The sequence below is a fragment of the Carassius gibelio genome, chromosome A10 (assembly GCF_023724105.1).
Source record: "Carassius gibelio isolate Cgi1373 ecotype wild population from Czech Republic chromosome A10, carGib1.2-hapl.c, whole genome shotgun sequence".
In the NCBI taxonomy this organism is placed as follows: Eukaryota; Metazoa; Chordata; class Actinopteri; order Cypriniformes; family Cyprinidae; genus Carassius; species Carassius gibelio.
Genome location: NC_068380.1, coordinates 13,835,099 through 13,849,716, shown reverse-complemented (window position 1 = coordinate 13,849,716; position 14,618 = coordinate 13,835,099). Strand labels below are relative to the sequence as shown.

General features: G+C 40.8%; 1 protein-coding gene across 1 annotated transcript; it reads right to left on the bottom strand.

The window, feature by feature from the left end:
* Nucleotides 1-1,085: 1,085 nt before the first annotated feature.
* LOC128021260 (uncharacterized) lies at nucleotides 1,086-13,886 on the bottom strand. The gene is made up of 8 exons (XM_052608328.1): nucleotides 13,804-13,886; nucleotides 10,700-10,923; nucleotides 8,529-8,667; nucleotides 4,953-5,092; nucleotides 4,608-4,660; nucleotides 4,347-4,471; nucleotides 2,693-3,010; nucleotides 1,086-2,600 (listed from the first exon to the last, which is right to left on the bottom strand). The coding sequence occupies exons 2-8, from the start codon at nucleotides 10,912-10,914 to the stop codon at nucleotides 2,247-2,249; spliced, it is 1,344 nt and encodes a 447-aa protein (XP_052464288.1). The 5' UTR covers nucleotides 10,915-10,923; nucleotides 13,804-13,886; the 3' UTR covers nucleotides 1,086-2,246.
* Between the last annotated feature and the right edge of the window lie 732 nt (nucleotides 13,887-14,618).

The following is a 14,618-nucleotide window of genomic DNA, read 5'->3' as shown; positions in this document are numbered from 1 at the left end:
CATTTAACCCATCCAAGTGCACACACACACCACGAACACACACCCGGATCAGTGGGCAGCCATTTGCTCCAGCACCCGGGGAACAATTGGGGGTTCAGGGCCTTGCTCAAGGGCACCTCAGCCATGGGTATTGAGGGTGTAAGAGAGCACTGTTCATTCACTGCCCCCACCTACAACTCCTTCGACAACGAGACTCAAATCTGCAACCTGCGGGTTACAAGTCCGACTCTCTAACCATTAGACCAAAGCTGCCAATACTGCAAATATACTGCTGGATCTTTAGTGTTGTGGGTCCATTTTTCTGCTGGATATCCTGGATATCTTGTTCAGATAGATGGCACAATGGATTCTATAAAATACCAATGTATAAAAAATGTAAAACTGACTGTCCATGCTAGAAATCTTATAATGGGCCATGGCTGTATCTTCCAACAGGACAATGATCCACACAGCCTTCTTTGATTATATTTGCCAAGGGTATGACTAATTTTGAGTATAACTGTACATCTATAGACAACAATAAAGGTCTACATACACCTATGAAATAAATAAAAAAATAAAGCTTTGATCTCTAAAAACAAGTGATTACAAGAGGTGGAAATGACCAAAATTCAAATTGGAGGACTCTAAGGGTACGGAGGCGGGCTAATAATGTAAGCATTAATAATAAGCCCTTGTGTTGAATAAAAATAGAGAATTATTCAAAAACAAAATAAAAAAAATTAAGAAGCACCTTCTGATCAATGACAAAAATGTACCTTCACATTATTAGGAGATATTTGACTTCTTTATTTGCAGGGGCAAATAATTTTTTTTTTCTTACCTTATTGAATGTGTCATCTTTTATGTCAAATTCATACATTTATATTCATACAGTATATACTTTTTATTGAAGACAATAAATTGTTTAAGAGGCTCAGAAGTGGCATGAATGCATTTCAATCCATAGCAGTGTTATGAGATTAATGCTTTAAATATAAAGATTAAATAGAAACATTTTAAATTTGAATACAGAAATATTAAACGATTTGGAGTACTGAAATGATACTTAAATGAAAATAAAAGGGCCAGTAGGTGGCAGCAGGTCACTGTTTTTGTCACAGAATCATTTATTCAATCGATTCATTCAGAAACTAAGAAAGTGGCTGTCCTTGTGAACACAGATATGTATAGGTAGATCATTTAACAGCTCCAAGCACGTAGACGCGACCACTAATCTTGCAGTGGTCAACTTGATGTCATTCACCACAATAATCAATTAATATTTAATGATTTTCCACATTCCTGCCCTGCCAGTGGTTGTAAAAACCTCTGGGATTAAAATCCTGAAGAAACAGGATAACCTTTCACAGGTGAGAATACGAGAGAGAGACGGTGTTCTGTTTATTTGTCCTACCCTGTCAGATTTTGCTACCTCCCATTAAAACAGTGGGTAGTATATTTCGACAACAACAAAAAACCTGTAAAGTTATGGTTTATTAACGTCTACACCTACCACAACCCTAAACCTACCCTAACAGTAATGCAAATACAGTAATTATGTGTTATATTCGTGGTTGTAGCTAGAACGGATACAGCTACAGGAAACCAACAATAAATAATTTTTTCCTATCTATTAGATTAAGTTTATTAAAGTCTACACCTGCCCCAACCCTAAACATACCCTTACAATAATGCAGATATATTAAATATTGTTGTTCAGCATGAGAAAAAGGACGCAATATTGATGTGCGCATGTGCAGTCCCTGGTAGGAAAATCTGACGAGTAGGATAACATGTCAGGACAGCGGAACCATAGATATGTAAGGATTGTGGCATCTTCGAATATTGATTGATCATTATGGTGAATGATGTCAAGTTGACCCTTCCAATATGGTGCCGGACAGCTTACATATAGTGGGTTATAGAAACAGTTGCTAATGAGGCACCTACGTATACATATCCAAGCGTGTGAATGAGTGACTGAATCATTTACTCACTAGATTCGTTCAAAAGTGCAGACTGATCCATAAACCAAACACTTCTGTGTTTGAATGGAGATGCGCAGCAGTTTAGCTGTTACTTTGGAACTATTTTTGCTGATGAAATAGAGCAAAATCAGACAACAGTAATTCTAAAATGTAATTTTTGTAAGAGTTGTAAGAGTTTTTATTTTCTTTCTTCCACATTTCTACAGATTTTTGTCCTTAGAAAAATAAATCAAAACAGTGTAAATATCATTCATTTAGCCTCAGTCAAGACTGTAGCTAAACTCTGTTCTGGACTGTAACACCAGTCTGTTCTGGTGGAGCTTCCAAAATCTCCCACTGTGTGGCATCAATGAGCTTATAGTTGATCTGTCTGTATTTCTGTGGGTCTTTCTGCCTCTGTCTGCACACCTCTTCATAGAGACTGTGAAATACTGGCTGAGGAGGTGTGAATCGGCCCACCTTGGCCAGATCCTTGTAATAATCCCACTGATCTTTGTCCAAATTGAGCAGGTGCTTCACCTGCACACCTGTGTCTTGTTTTCGTTGCATCTCTCTCTGCACCTCCTTCTCCTTCTCTTCCTGGGTGGGCAGCTCGACTGAGCCCTCCAGGACAGCAAGAGCGAACTTAACCTATTGATAAAAACAGGAACATTAAAGTGAGAATCAATCACAATCAGTATTCAAACTGTATTCAAACCTTACCGTGATTAATCTCTGCTCACCTGACAGTCAAAATGTATGAAAGGGCAAATAAGTTTGCAAATGCCTATAAAGAAAATTGAAGGGAAACCAGGGGGCAGCAAGTACTTGTACAGTGGAGTCACAAAAAAATCCTGTACATCCAGTCCTAGGTCTGATGGACAAAGGAAATGGAAGTTAAGTTTGTATCCTGTACAGAACAGAAGAATATCAGCCTGGGTCACTGATCCGTCCTGGAACTGTAAAGATCCATCCTCTGAAACCCCAATGACAGCACTAGCCTGCTGGATACCCAGATGTGGAGGTAAAGACATGGGTGGTGTGCAATGACTTAGAATCACCTAGATTGAGAAAAACATTTGTGGATGAGAAATAGAGAAAACATTAACTCAATCTCAGTCACTTATCAGTGAGGCCAAGCATCACTTTTCACTCCACTCAGATACTAGAGACTAATTGGAAGTGATTAACCACTGAGATGGATAGAAGGATAGAATTAATCCAAAGCCATGACGACTTTCTTTTGCGAAACCCAAAAGGAGAATATTCAAATAACTTTTTGAGACAATAAAAATGGATTGGTGGGAAGGTTTAGTGTCACAATGATATGGAAGTAGTGACAGATCTTTTCTTCCATATTGTTCATCCGAGTGTAACAAAATATGGAGAAAAAAGAAAAGAAAAAAAAGTAGGGTGTAGATTTGGTTTTGTCCATTGGTTGTTTCAGAGATTCGTGTTGCACTCAAAAGTGGAGGCAGATGAACGTGAGCTTGCAGGCGTGGTATTTAAGCAGATTCAATTATTGGATCTATAATATGCATTATAAAATAGAATAGGGTAAATTTTCACTCCATGTCAACTTTAAATATGGGGCTGTTATACTTTTATGGCTTCAGAAGTCCTTGAATCAGTGTTATTATAGTTAAATAAATTATACTTGTGATTTTTATATATATATTATATATATATATATATATATATATATATATATATATATATATATATATATATATATATATATATATATATATATATATATATATTTTATATAAATATGTAAAAGCGTCAACTTAAAAAGACAACATTAAATAAATAAAAAAATAAAATAAAAATAGTAATAATTATTATATATATATATATATATATATATATATATATATATATATATATATATATATATATATATATAATTTTATATATATATATATATATATATATATATATAAACCTAAACTTGTTTTATTTCAGCTATTTGCTAATGCAACATATCTTATTAATATTTATTTCAAATAAAAAAGTATTTTCATCCATGCTTATTTTCTAAAGCAATAAGTAATATAATACATATGTACAGTAAAATACAATATATAGTAGCTACAGAAAAAAAGGGAAATATTAAAATCTAACCAAATTAATAACATATTAATAAAACCTATAATAGCATATGAAGAATACTAAAACTTCACTGTTTTGAATATTGCACATCACTTTAATGTGCTCTTTTGTGTTCCACAGAGGAATGAAAGTCATTTGGCTCTGGAACAACATGAAGGGTGAGTAAATAATGATAGATGTTCGTTTTCAGGTGACCAACCCTTTAATTTACAACCAAATAAAGCTGTGGCATGCACTTAAAGTAGTATGTGACATTGTAAAAAAGGAAGCTAAGCCACAAACCTGAGCATTAACTTGGGCTATCTCAATGGAAATATCCACACCGGATGCTCTGGCCCCCAACACCACAACGGACTTGTTGGCGAAGGGCTCTGGATAGTGGTACCAGTGGCTGTGTAAGACTTTCCCTGCAAAACAGCAGTGGAAGAAGGTAAGAAGATGAGAGACAGAGAGATAAAAGGGGAGATGTAGGGGTGTAATGAGACTAATGGTTGGGGCTTTCAAGGTTATGCATTTGTTGTGATCAGTGATCATTTGTTGTACCTTTAAAATGCTCTATTCCAGGAATGTAGGGCAGGTGGGGGTCGGAGTAATGCCTGCAGAAAGAGCAAGGAAATATGAGTCAGCGCTGAGATGCTAAAGGGCTCCTGTAGTCTTCTGAATTCCCTCACAGAAATGCCACATGAATGCATAACATAATACCCATTCACATCACCTCAGCGAGAATTCAGCCAGATAAAAGCCTCTGGGTATATTATGGGGTAAATGAACATGCCACTATTTGAATAATGCTATGCATTTAGAACATCACCGCAGAGATTAGATGCTGTTATGTCCATTTGAGCATGTCTGGGAGATAAAAGGACTCTTTAAGATGGCATCCCTCACCCGTTACAGACAAACACCGAGTCGAATGTCTGCTTGTTCTGGTCTCCACATGTGCTGCGTGAAATTACCTCCCACGTCACAGCTCCCCCCGTCTCCGTCTCCATGGAGATGGGCTTCACCTTTTCCACCACGGTGTTGAACTGTGAGGGACAAAGCAGTCTGTCATAAGCAATATTCTTGCTTCCGTTGGTAAGAAAAATACTTAGTAACACTGAGAATGTTTCTACTGTGGTCTTGAAACACACTTGATGGGTCCTTGGATTTTGTACTGCCATTGATGCCAGTGATGTCAGTGACCCCTACATACCCTATCAAAGAGACAATCCATAAGTATCTACATTGTTTTGGCCACAAGCGGTTCTACAACAATATTCCCCCAATAGCCATTTTTATTTGACTAATACGGTTTATTTAAAGTTTTATATAGGTGGTGGACTAAGAGATGTCAGTAAATTACAGATTTACTGAGTGATGCATTGGTTTCTCAGATTTAAATTAATAGGACACATGCCAAATAGCATTTGTAACATGATGATTTACCCTCAATTTCAAAGACAATGATAATATAAAATGTGTGAAATCAAGTCAATATATATTTTTTTATACTACCTCTCATACATGCACAATTTCCAGTTCTATCAGTTTCTCTCATTATTATGATTTTTTTTTTCTGTTCCAATCCTCAAATATCTAAAGACATTTGGTTTTGCAGAATTTACAGTCACAGAGATAGTGATGGGCTGGTTTTTAACAATAGTTTAACGATGAACTGGAGTCGTGTCGATTACTTTTGTGATGCTTTTATGCATTATTTTGTGATGACTCTCATGAAGTGATTTGACATACAGCCAAGTATGGTGATCAATATTCAGAATTCGTGCTCTGCATTTAACCCATCCAAAGTGCACACACACAGTAGTGAACACATGCTCGGAGCAGTGGGCAGTCATATCCACTGATAAGATATTATTTAATGCTACATTCCTCCAAACTTGTTCAGCAATTTTTCATTTTTTCAATTTTTCAAATGTTCTAGTTTATTCCAAACACAGAATTTAGAATTAAGACAGACATATATACCTGTCACACCTGGACTCATTTAGTGTGTTTTTGCCCGTGACCCAGTTTGTGTCTTTCCGTGTTTGGTTTGATTAGTTCCCAGGTGTGTCTACTCTATTCCTCATGTGTTCCATGTCCCTGTTAATTTAGTCATGCCATCCACCTGTGTTTCCCCAATTATCCTTTTGTACATAAGCCTTGTCCTTTCAGTTCTGTTCTGTCGGGTCACCTCACTTGCCACTAACTCACTCACTTACGTGTGTCTATCGCTGTGCTCCATGAGTTGAATATATTAAAAGCCTTATTTCGTTTATCCTCGGCTCCGTGTTTCTTCCGGCAGCGTAAAACCGTGACAGAAGACCCGACCTAAAAAAGAAAGTTTAAAACCGCGTGTCTTTCCCTCCGTTTTGCTTTCGTTTTTTCACAGTCTTTTCTTTTCTTAGTTTCTATGGATCCCCTCTATCGTCCCGAATTCCTCATCCTCCTGCTGAAGCAGGAAGGACGTTCTCTCGAGGACCATACCAGACAGTTTCTTCTGTTAGCTAATGCCACCAGCTACCCGGACGACGCACTCTGCGCCTTCTACAACACCAGCCTGAACTCCAAGTGCAGAGCGTTGCCGTCCGAAGATGGTCGTCGGGGGGATTTCGCCGCATTCGTGGAGTGGACTCTGGCGAGAAATGGCTCATCTTTCACCATCTGCCCCATAGAGGACCTCGCCAGCCCCACTCCCGACCCAGAGACCAGCCAGCCACCAACTCGCTACACGGAGCCAGAGCCCACCGCAGCCGCAGAGCCCGAGCCATCCACTGACAGGGAACAGGATCTCGAGAGCGCGACTGACCAGGTGTGTGAGCCGGCAACACCGTGCATCGTGGGAGTCCTCGTGGAGATCGAGGGCGTGGAGGAAAGCCCTGCCCACACTCCTGCGACTGAGGGTGAGCTGTATGCAGTCTCTGAAAGTCATATGGAGCAAGTTCTGGATCTGATGGACTGGTCTATGGAGGTAATCCCTAATATTCCTGTTTCTCCGCTGGTTCCGTCCAGCCCTGACTCCCCTGTATACCCTCTCAGTCTCCCACTCCTACCTCCTCCAGTCATTTCCTCTGCTCCATTTCCGCTGGTTCCGCCCAGCCCTGAGTTTTCTGTTTCTCCGCTGGTTCTGCCCAGCCCTGAGTTTTCTGTTTCTCCGCTGGTTCCGCCCAGCCCTGAGTTTTCTGTTTCTCCGCTGGTTCTGCCCAGCCCTGAGTTCTCTGTTTCTCCGCTGGTTCCACCCAGCCCTGAGTCTTCTGTTTCTCCGCTGGTTCCGCCCAGCCCTGAGTCTTCTGTTTCTCCGCTGGTTCCGCCCAGCCCTGAGTTTTCTGTGTCTCCGCTGGTTCCGCCCAGCCCTGAATCTTCTGTGTCTCCGCAGGTTCCTCCCAGCCCTGAATCTTCTGTGTCTCCGCTGGTTCCGCCCAGCCTTGAATCTTCTGTGTCTCCGCTGGTTCCGCCCAGCCCTGAATCTTCGGTATCTCCTGTGTTCCCTCCCGGCCTCCCTCTCCCACCTCCTCCAAGACCTGCTGGTCCCTCTGCTCCACTTTCGCTGGTTCTGTCCAGCCCTGATCCTCCTGTCCTTCCCATCCTTCTCCTCTCTCCTCCTCCTAGACCAGCCAGTTCCTCGTCATCCCTGCTGGTGCCAGTCAGTCCCGCAGCTCACCCTCAGTCCGCGCCATCGGGGCGCGATGGTTCGCCGCTGGACTGCCAGTCTCCAGCTCCGCCTTGGCGCGTTAAGGCCCTGTCTCCGCCTCCAGCCTCCGAGCCCTGGACTCCTCCTCGGTCCTTCGACCCAGCGGCTCCGCCTTGGCTCTTAGCTCCCTCGTCTCCACCGTGGCCTGTCATCCCACCTGCTCCACCGGGCTCCCTCATCCCTCCGGCTCCACCTTGGTCAGTCGTCGACCATCCACCGCCTCGGGACTCCACTCCTCCGGTTCCACCTCGTCATTCCATCCCTCTGGCTCTGTCAGGCTCCTCCTTCCCTCCGGTTCCACCTCCATCCTCGGTCACTCCGGCTCCACAGCGGTCTGCCAGGACCCCGCCTCCGCCTTGGTCGCCTGAGCCTTCTGCTCCACCTAGGCCCTCCGGAACCTCGACGTCCCCCTGGCTCTGCGGCTGTGCTGCTCCATCTTGGGCTCCTCACCCACCGGTGCAGTCTCCGCTTGTCGGCCCCCTGGTGTCGTCGACCCTTCCTTCACCATGGCTCCTCCCGCCGTCGACCCCACTTTGGATCTCCGTCCTGGCTGGTCTCTGGTGGACCATCTGGCTCCTCCTGCTCCTGTCTCCTCCCTGGCTCCTCCCTCCGTTGTCTACTCCCTGGCTCCTTCCTCCGTGGTCCCTGTCTGCTGGCCCCCTCCTGGGAGTCCGTCCTCCACCGGAACCTCCTCCCAAGTTCCCACCCACGCCTCCCTCGGTTGTTTCTACGCTTATTTCGTTTATCCTCGGCTCCGTGTTTCTTCCGGCAGCGTAAAACCGTGACAATACCTTGATATGATGAGCAATGTCATGTCTCTCACAGTATTTTTCCAAATACTGCTGAACTGACGTATGGTGCAAAAAAGAAGGAAGGTGGTCATCAAAGGGAAAATCAGGGAACATCATAATCTCCTTAGGCAAATTGGTTCTTGAAACAGATATGAGTTTTTATAGTACATAAAGTTATAAAATGTATACAAATTTACATACATAAATCCCCTGCTCAAAAATAACAAAAACAAACAACTTAAACATCCAGCTTGAAAGTCACAAAAACATCTTAAAGGCAGGTTTAATAAGTTGTTTTTATAGACCCCTTAAAAGTTTGTAAACATTGCAACGTGTCCGTGTGGGCGGGGCTTAGCTGGAGGCAAAAAGAGGCACGGACGCAATGTTGACATGCGTAAACTAGCACGTTTTAGGAGGGATTTATTAAACATGGATGCAGAAGAAGGTTCAGAACTGTCCGAATATGTACAGTCCCTGACTCTGCGGGACCGTGACAGCTATTTTTGTAAATTAACTCTCATGGATGGAAGCAGGCTACCTGACTCCTATGCCATACGGCCATATGAATTACTTTTGGGTGGTTTGGGGAATTTCGTTAAGGCTTATTTTCTAATGTAACCTATCGCTGGGCTAACTATGTTTAGCAATGTGTGTTATTTTAAGAGACCATTCAGAGGATGGCGCACACGTCTATCGCTGTATGTTTGTTTAACATTTAAACTAGCTAGTGCACTGAAGGTTGGCGACACTGGCGGCGAAACATTACGTGTGTTGTTAACTCGGTAGTAGAGGAGGTTCTCGCAATTCTGCACTGTTTTACCATGCCTGTAAGTTACTGCTGCGTTAAACACTGCTCCAGTACCTCACACGACACATATGGAACACATAGGAACAATGGAATACATTTTTTTTAGGTTACACCAAACGCAAAATGGCGGACTATAGACCCGTACGAGCATCCCATTTACCTCCACGCACATATATGGTCGTTGTGAATAAAGTAAGTTTATTCACATGCGTTTTAGCGTGTTGTAATTACACATTGCATTTAGCAGACACTTCTTGACCAAAATGACAAAGCAACTTAAATAACTGCGACTGTTTCGTAAACACTAGATTGTAAGGAGATGTTCAATGTACACAAACGTTTTCAACATGTTTTGATGTAGGCTAAAGCTGTGTATGTTTAGTTATAATTTGATTTTAGCCCAATGACACATATTGTACCAGGTTTTTGTGTTGGGGGCTGCAAAGTGGACAAACCAGTTCTGGGTTGGCTAGTTAAATGTGTGATTGCAAGATGTAAAATGTGATTGCAAGCCAGTAACAGTGTGAATGCAAGGTGACTTACATCGTAAACAATATAATTCACAATGTCCATATGTGAGCATGGAGGTAAATGGTCCTGGTCTCTGTGCCGCTGCAGGGAGCTCGTATGGGTCGATATTTTGGATGCCTGAGAGCTCCTCCAAATACCGCTGTTTTGTGATTGGTGTGAGCTTGTTCCTGTAAGGTCCCCTTTCTTTCGCCTTATCTTTTTGCATTGCTTTACTTTCTCCCTTTTCTTTCTCGTATTCGTAGATCCGTCTCTGTTCCGCCTACATAATGCACAAAAATGAAAGCGCTCTGAAATGTTTAGTGGCGCCTCTGTGCAGTTCTGAAGGCGTTGACCCTGGCAACCGATAGCGTGTCCTACCATCATGGCCGACCGGCTCAGACCCCTTCCAAATCAACCCAAATCGGCACGTGACTCCTCACTCTCAATAAAACTGAAACTTGCTGATGTACTAGATAAAACCAACACACCACTTCATATGCATAGATTATTTTACCTGATATGAAGTGTGCACTGCAAACACGAGCATTATTTATGATCATCTCCGTCCAGTCTGTATTGCATTCAACCACAATTGTCTTCTTGATTTCTGTGAAGGAATGTCTGCCGGGATCCGGTAAAACTTTAGTTTTGAAACAAAAGTGCTGTTCCTTCTATTCTGGCGGCCAAAAACACAACAAGAAGACATTTTAAAGTCAAAACCTCAAACTTTTAGCGCACCTGCTATGAGTTCTGCCTAATGTTTTGCCTCCAGCTAGAGCGGTGATGTCACAGTGACGCAGGTGATTAAGGGGTCTATTCTCAGCAGGGATAGGAACAACTTTTGGCTCTTTACCTGAGATCTCTATACATACTGCTGTGGATGGGATATCCATTGTCATATGTACCCATTCGTTCCTCATATAACCACGTCCCACCCAAATGATCGGTCATTTCATACACCACGGGTGGATCAAAGGCCTCGGGCCTAGACAGGATATGTCGAGCAGCACAAAGGCCCGCTGGCCCGCCTCCTATCACCACTACACGAGCTTTACTCCTCTGCTCCATGCTCCAGAGCTACAAGAAAAAAACGAACCCGATACAGAAAAAACAGAGAACGATAAATAAAGTTTCAGAATGACAAAGCAAAAATTCCATTCCGATTTCATAATTCCTTGTAATTTATGTAGCTAAATAAAGAATGACCCCCCCCCCCCCCTTGACAAACATGCGCACTGATTGTCTTTATCAGCACACTTGCAGGTTTCATATGAGTCAGAAGCAATTACGTGTTCTGGATCGGAAAACTCACTGCCGGTAATCACTCACACACACTACACACAAAGCTGTTTACTGCGGAGATTTAGCGAGCATAATCCCCCATTTTGAAGGCCTTTCGAAAAGAAATGCTTGGTCACCAAAACAGTTGAATAATGTGTCACTAATATGAACTTCGGTCATGTCTTTGAGTCAGCTGCCTCGAATCAATATGGATTTCTCCTCTGTTGTTTGCTGTGGGACGGCTGTATTGGCTGAAACTGTCAGTTCTGATAAGAACTATCAGTATTGGCTGAAACTGTCAGTTCTTATCAGTAACGAGACACACACTCTCACTGTATACGTCACTGCCAATTCTTTCAAAGTTTCATGATACCAACACATTTCCCTTGTTTCTTTTCCTAAGAAATGATCTGAATGGCTGTGAAGGGGGCGGATGGGTCAGGGTAGGTCAGGGTATATTCTGGCAAACTGTTTACCCATCCTGTTTTGCAATCGGCAAAGCAAACTGTGGCACACGTGTACGCCACTACCAACACGCGATGGGTAACTCGCAAAGCACAATGTTCTTTCGTGTTTTCCCCGAATGACACCATAGAAAGTACTTGGTTTGAGGAGTAGAAGGCGGGGCAACAGTTAAAAGTTTCAAAGTTAAAGGTTCAAAGTTAAAGTTCATGCAAACAGATATTAATAGACAAGTTTCAGTCGAATATTTATGGTTTAGGTCTATAACAAAACCCAGTGTTAAAGCAGAGCTCAAACACGATATAAGAAAAATCAGAGATGGTTTAAATGTTCTTTGAAATAACGCTAACGACTTTAAGTAGATCATTAATTAAATACATTTACATTAGGTCATCCGTGTTTTCTTTTTTTAAAATAAATAAATAAATTAAAATCGATAAAATATCTAAGAATAGAATAGAATAGAGAGTGATAGAGTTCGAGGGTCAAATAAAGATGGAATATGTTTGCAATATAACAATTTTAAAGGTAACAATGCGATTAAAAAGGCAATGGTGGAAAAACTGTAATGTCTGTAATTGTATTTTACCTGACAATTAGTCAAATATATTGCACACTTTCACTATACTGAATTTATAGAATAGATCAGCTTTATTGCACAGCTGTACTTTTAAATGTAAGATCTTTTTGCAATACAAACTTACAAACAGTTCTAGTGCATGTCAACAAATATGTACAGAACTATGCAATTACATTTACATTATTTTTACAGTTACATTTATTAATATTAATTTATTCCTTGTGTTATGTCTAATTAGCATGGCTTTATCAGATATTGCCTGAATTGGCTAGAGGAGGGTGAGCAGAATTCAGCTGCCTATTTCTTTAGGTTGGAAAGGTGGCAAGATAAAAATTATATTCAGCAACTATGTGTTTATAGGAAAATAACTTTAATTGCAGATTTTTGAAAGAAGTTCTTTAATAATTTATATTCTTCCAAATTATCCCAGCAGATTTTTTGATTCTTAATCCTCACATAAAATAAATGAATAGACTAAAGAAGAATGTTGTCTTTGATGAATCAGCATATAAAGTGTTTCATCCTAATCGATTTTTTTATTTAATATTGAAATATCCATTTATCTCATGAAGTTATGTCATACCTGCACTCACTAACTGGAAATAAACCAGAGATGAGTCTATCTTTATGATTTTATCTAAATTTACTTTCCCATTAGGGGCAACTGATTTTTATTAACGATTTAAACAGAATTTCATATTAGGCCTAAATATTTATGTCAACCTTAATGTTAAATTATTAAACGTTACTGTTAAATTAGAATACATATAATATGACAATAGGCTGTTACCAATTAAATCAGTATTAATCAAGCTTTCAGAGATAGAAACTGTATCTGAAGTTGCTTTTAGATGTAGGCCTGTGTACATGCTTTTACATAGCAATTACAACTGTGTAATGAAAATAGATTTAATGTTTTATACATCATTTTAACACAAAAATATGTAATGACAAAATGAGATTATAAAAATAGTTGGTTTACTTCTGTAGCTCTTCACCAAATAGAACTATTTACTTGCTCAGGGTACTGACCCACCAAAGACTGTCCGATTAGAGATGAAACGAAGATGCACTAGGTTTATAAGACTAACCCATTTATTGTCACCACTCAACAGACTGTTGTGTCGTGGCTGTGGGTTTTCCACAAAAAAATAAAACAAAGGCATAAACATGAATATACATAATATACATGATAACAGTAAAAATGAACCACAACAAACTGGCAACAACACAGGACAATAAATTGAACTTGATAATTAAACATTAATATGAACATTATTTGCAAAAGATATGTAGAATGCAAGGCAGGCTGTAATTCTTATATTATAAGCAGCGCACAGCTGTAACTTCACACCTTATGTTTATAATAGTTTAACCATTTGATTTAAAGAAATGCAGCGGACCCTGTTTCAAACGGGAACTTACCTTGTACTAATAACAACAAATGTTACTCAAGCACTCACCAGATATGTATATAAGCATATAAACAACAGGGTTACAATGTTTACAATGTAATACACTAATTATGAATGCACGCATACATATATAGATATTGTTACCTCATTGACATTATAACTTGTATACAAAGGTGAATAAGTCTCTCATCGACTATATAATTAGCGATTCAAACTTACTTTTGCATTCACGCACAACACTTTGTCCAAAAGGCGATCTATGCCAAACAATAATGTTGCAGAAACTTAAGCATCCACCCGTATCCCGCTGCACTGAACTTTAGTTTCTTTGTAGGGTGGGGGGAATCACATGGTCAAGGTTTCTGGACGCTGATTCGCTCAGGTGAAATGGTCTGTGTATGTACTTGTCTCAACATGTAGAAGGAGAGATTTAAAATAGAGTTAGAATAATAGAAACCCATAGCCTTTTTATAGCCAACCCCAGATTTCCATAAGGAAATATGTACTTATACAAAAAGGCTTATTTTAATGGTTGAATTTACAATTACTTTAATCAGAAATAGCAGGTAATTGTATAAGGCATGCAACCTGTCTAGTGTAAGCCTTTTCTCCCACCTGAACTTTGCCTGTCCTCACTCTGGTGTCAGCTCCAGGTTATAATTCCGACACTTTCCCCACGGGCCAGAGAGCTCTGGGTAGCTGTGGATCGTTGATCAGCACCGTAGTGCGAACCTGGATGTGTGAAGTATCCTTTTGCCATTTTTGATGACCTAGGAGACCAGGGAGGTGGAATTTGACCATGTCTCCAAAATTGGTCCGCAAGGATTTGGCTGTGGCGCCATCGACGCCGACTGATCAGTTCCAATTGCGGGTATACTGTCAGGGGGAGTGATGCATCCGGCCGCCCCATTAGGAGATAATTTGGAGTTATAGGGTAAGGATCGGAAGCATAACATGACGTATATTCCAGTAGTTTGGAGTTCAAGTGCCTTTTTGTGTCTTGGTCTGACAAAAGTTAATGGTGTTTTCCCCGT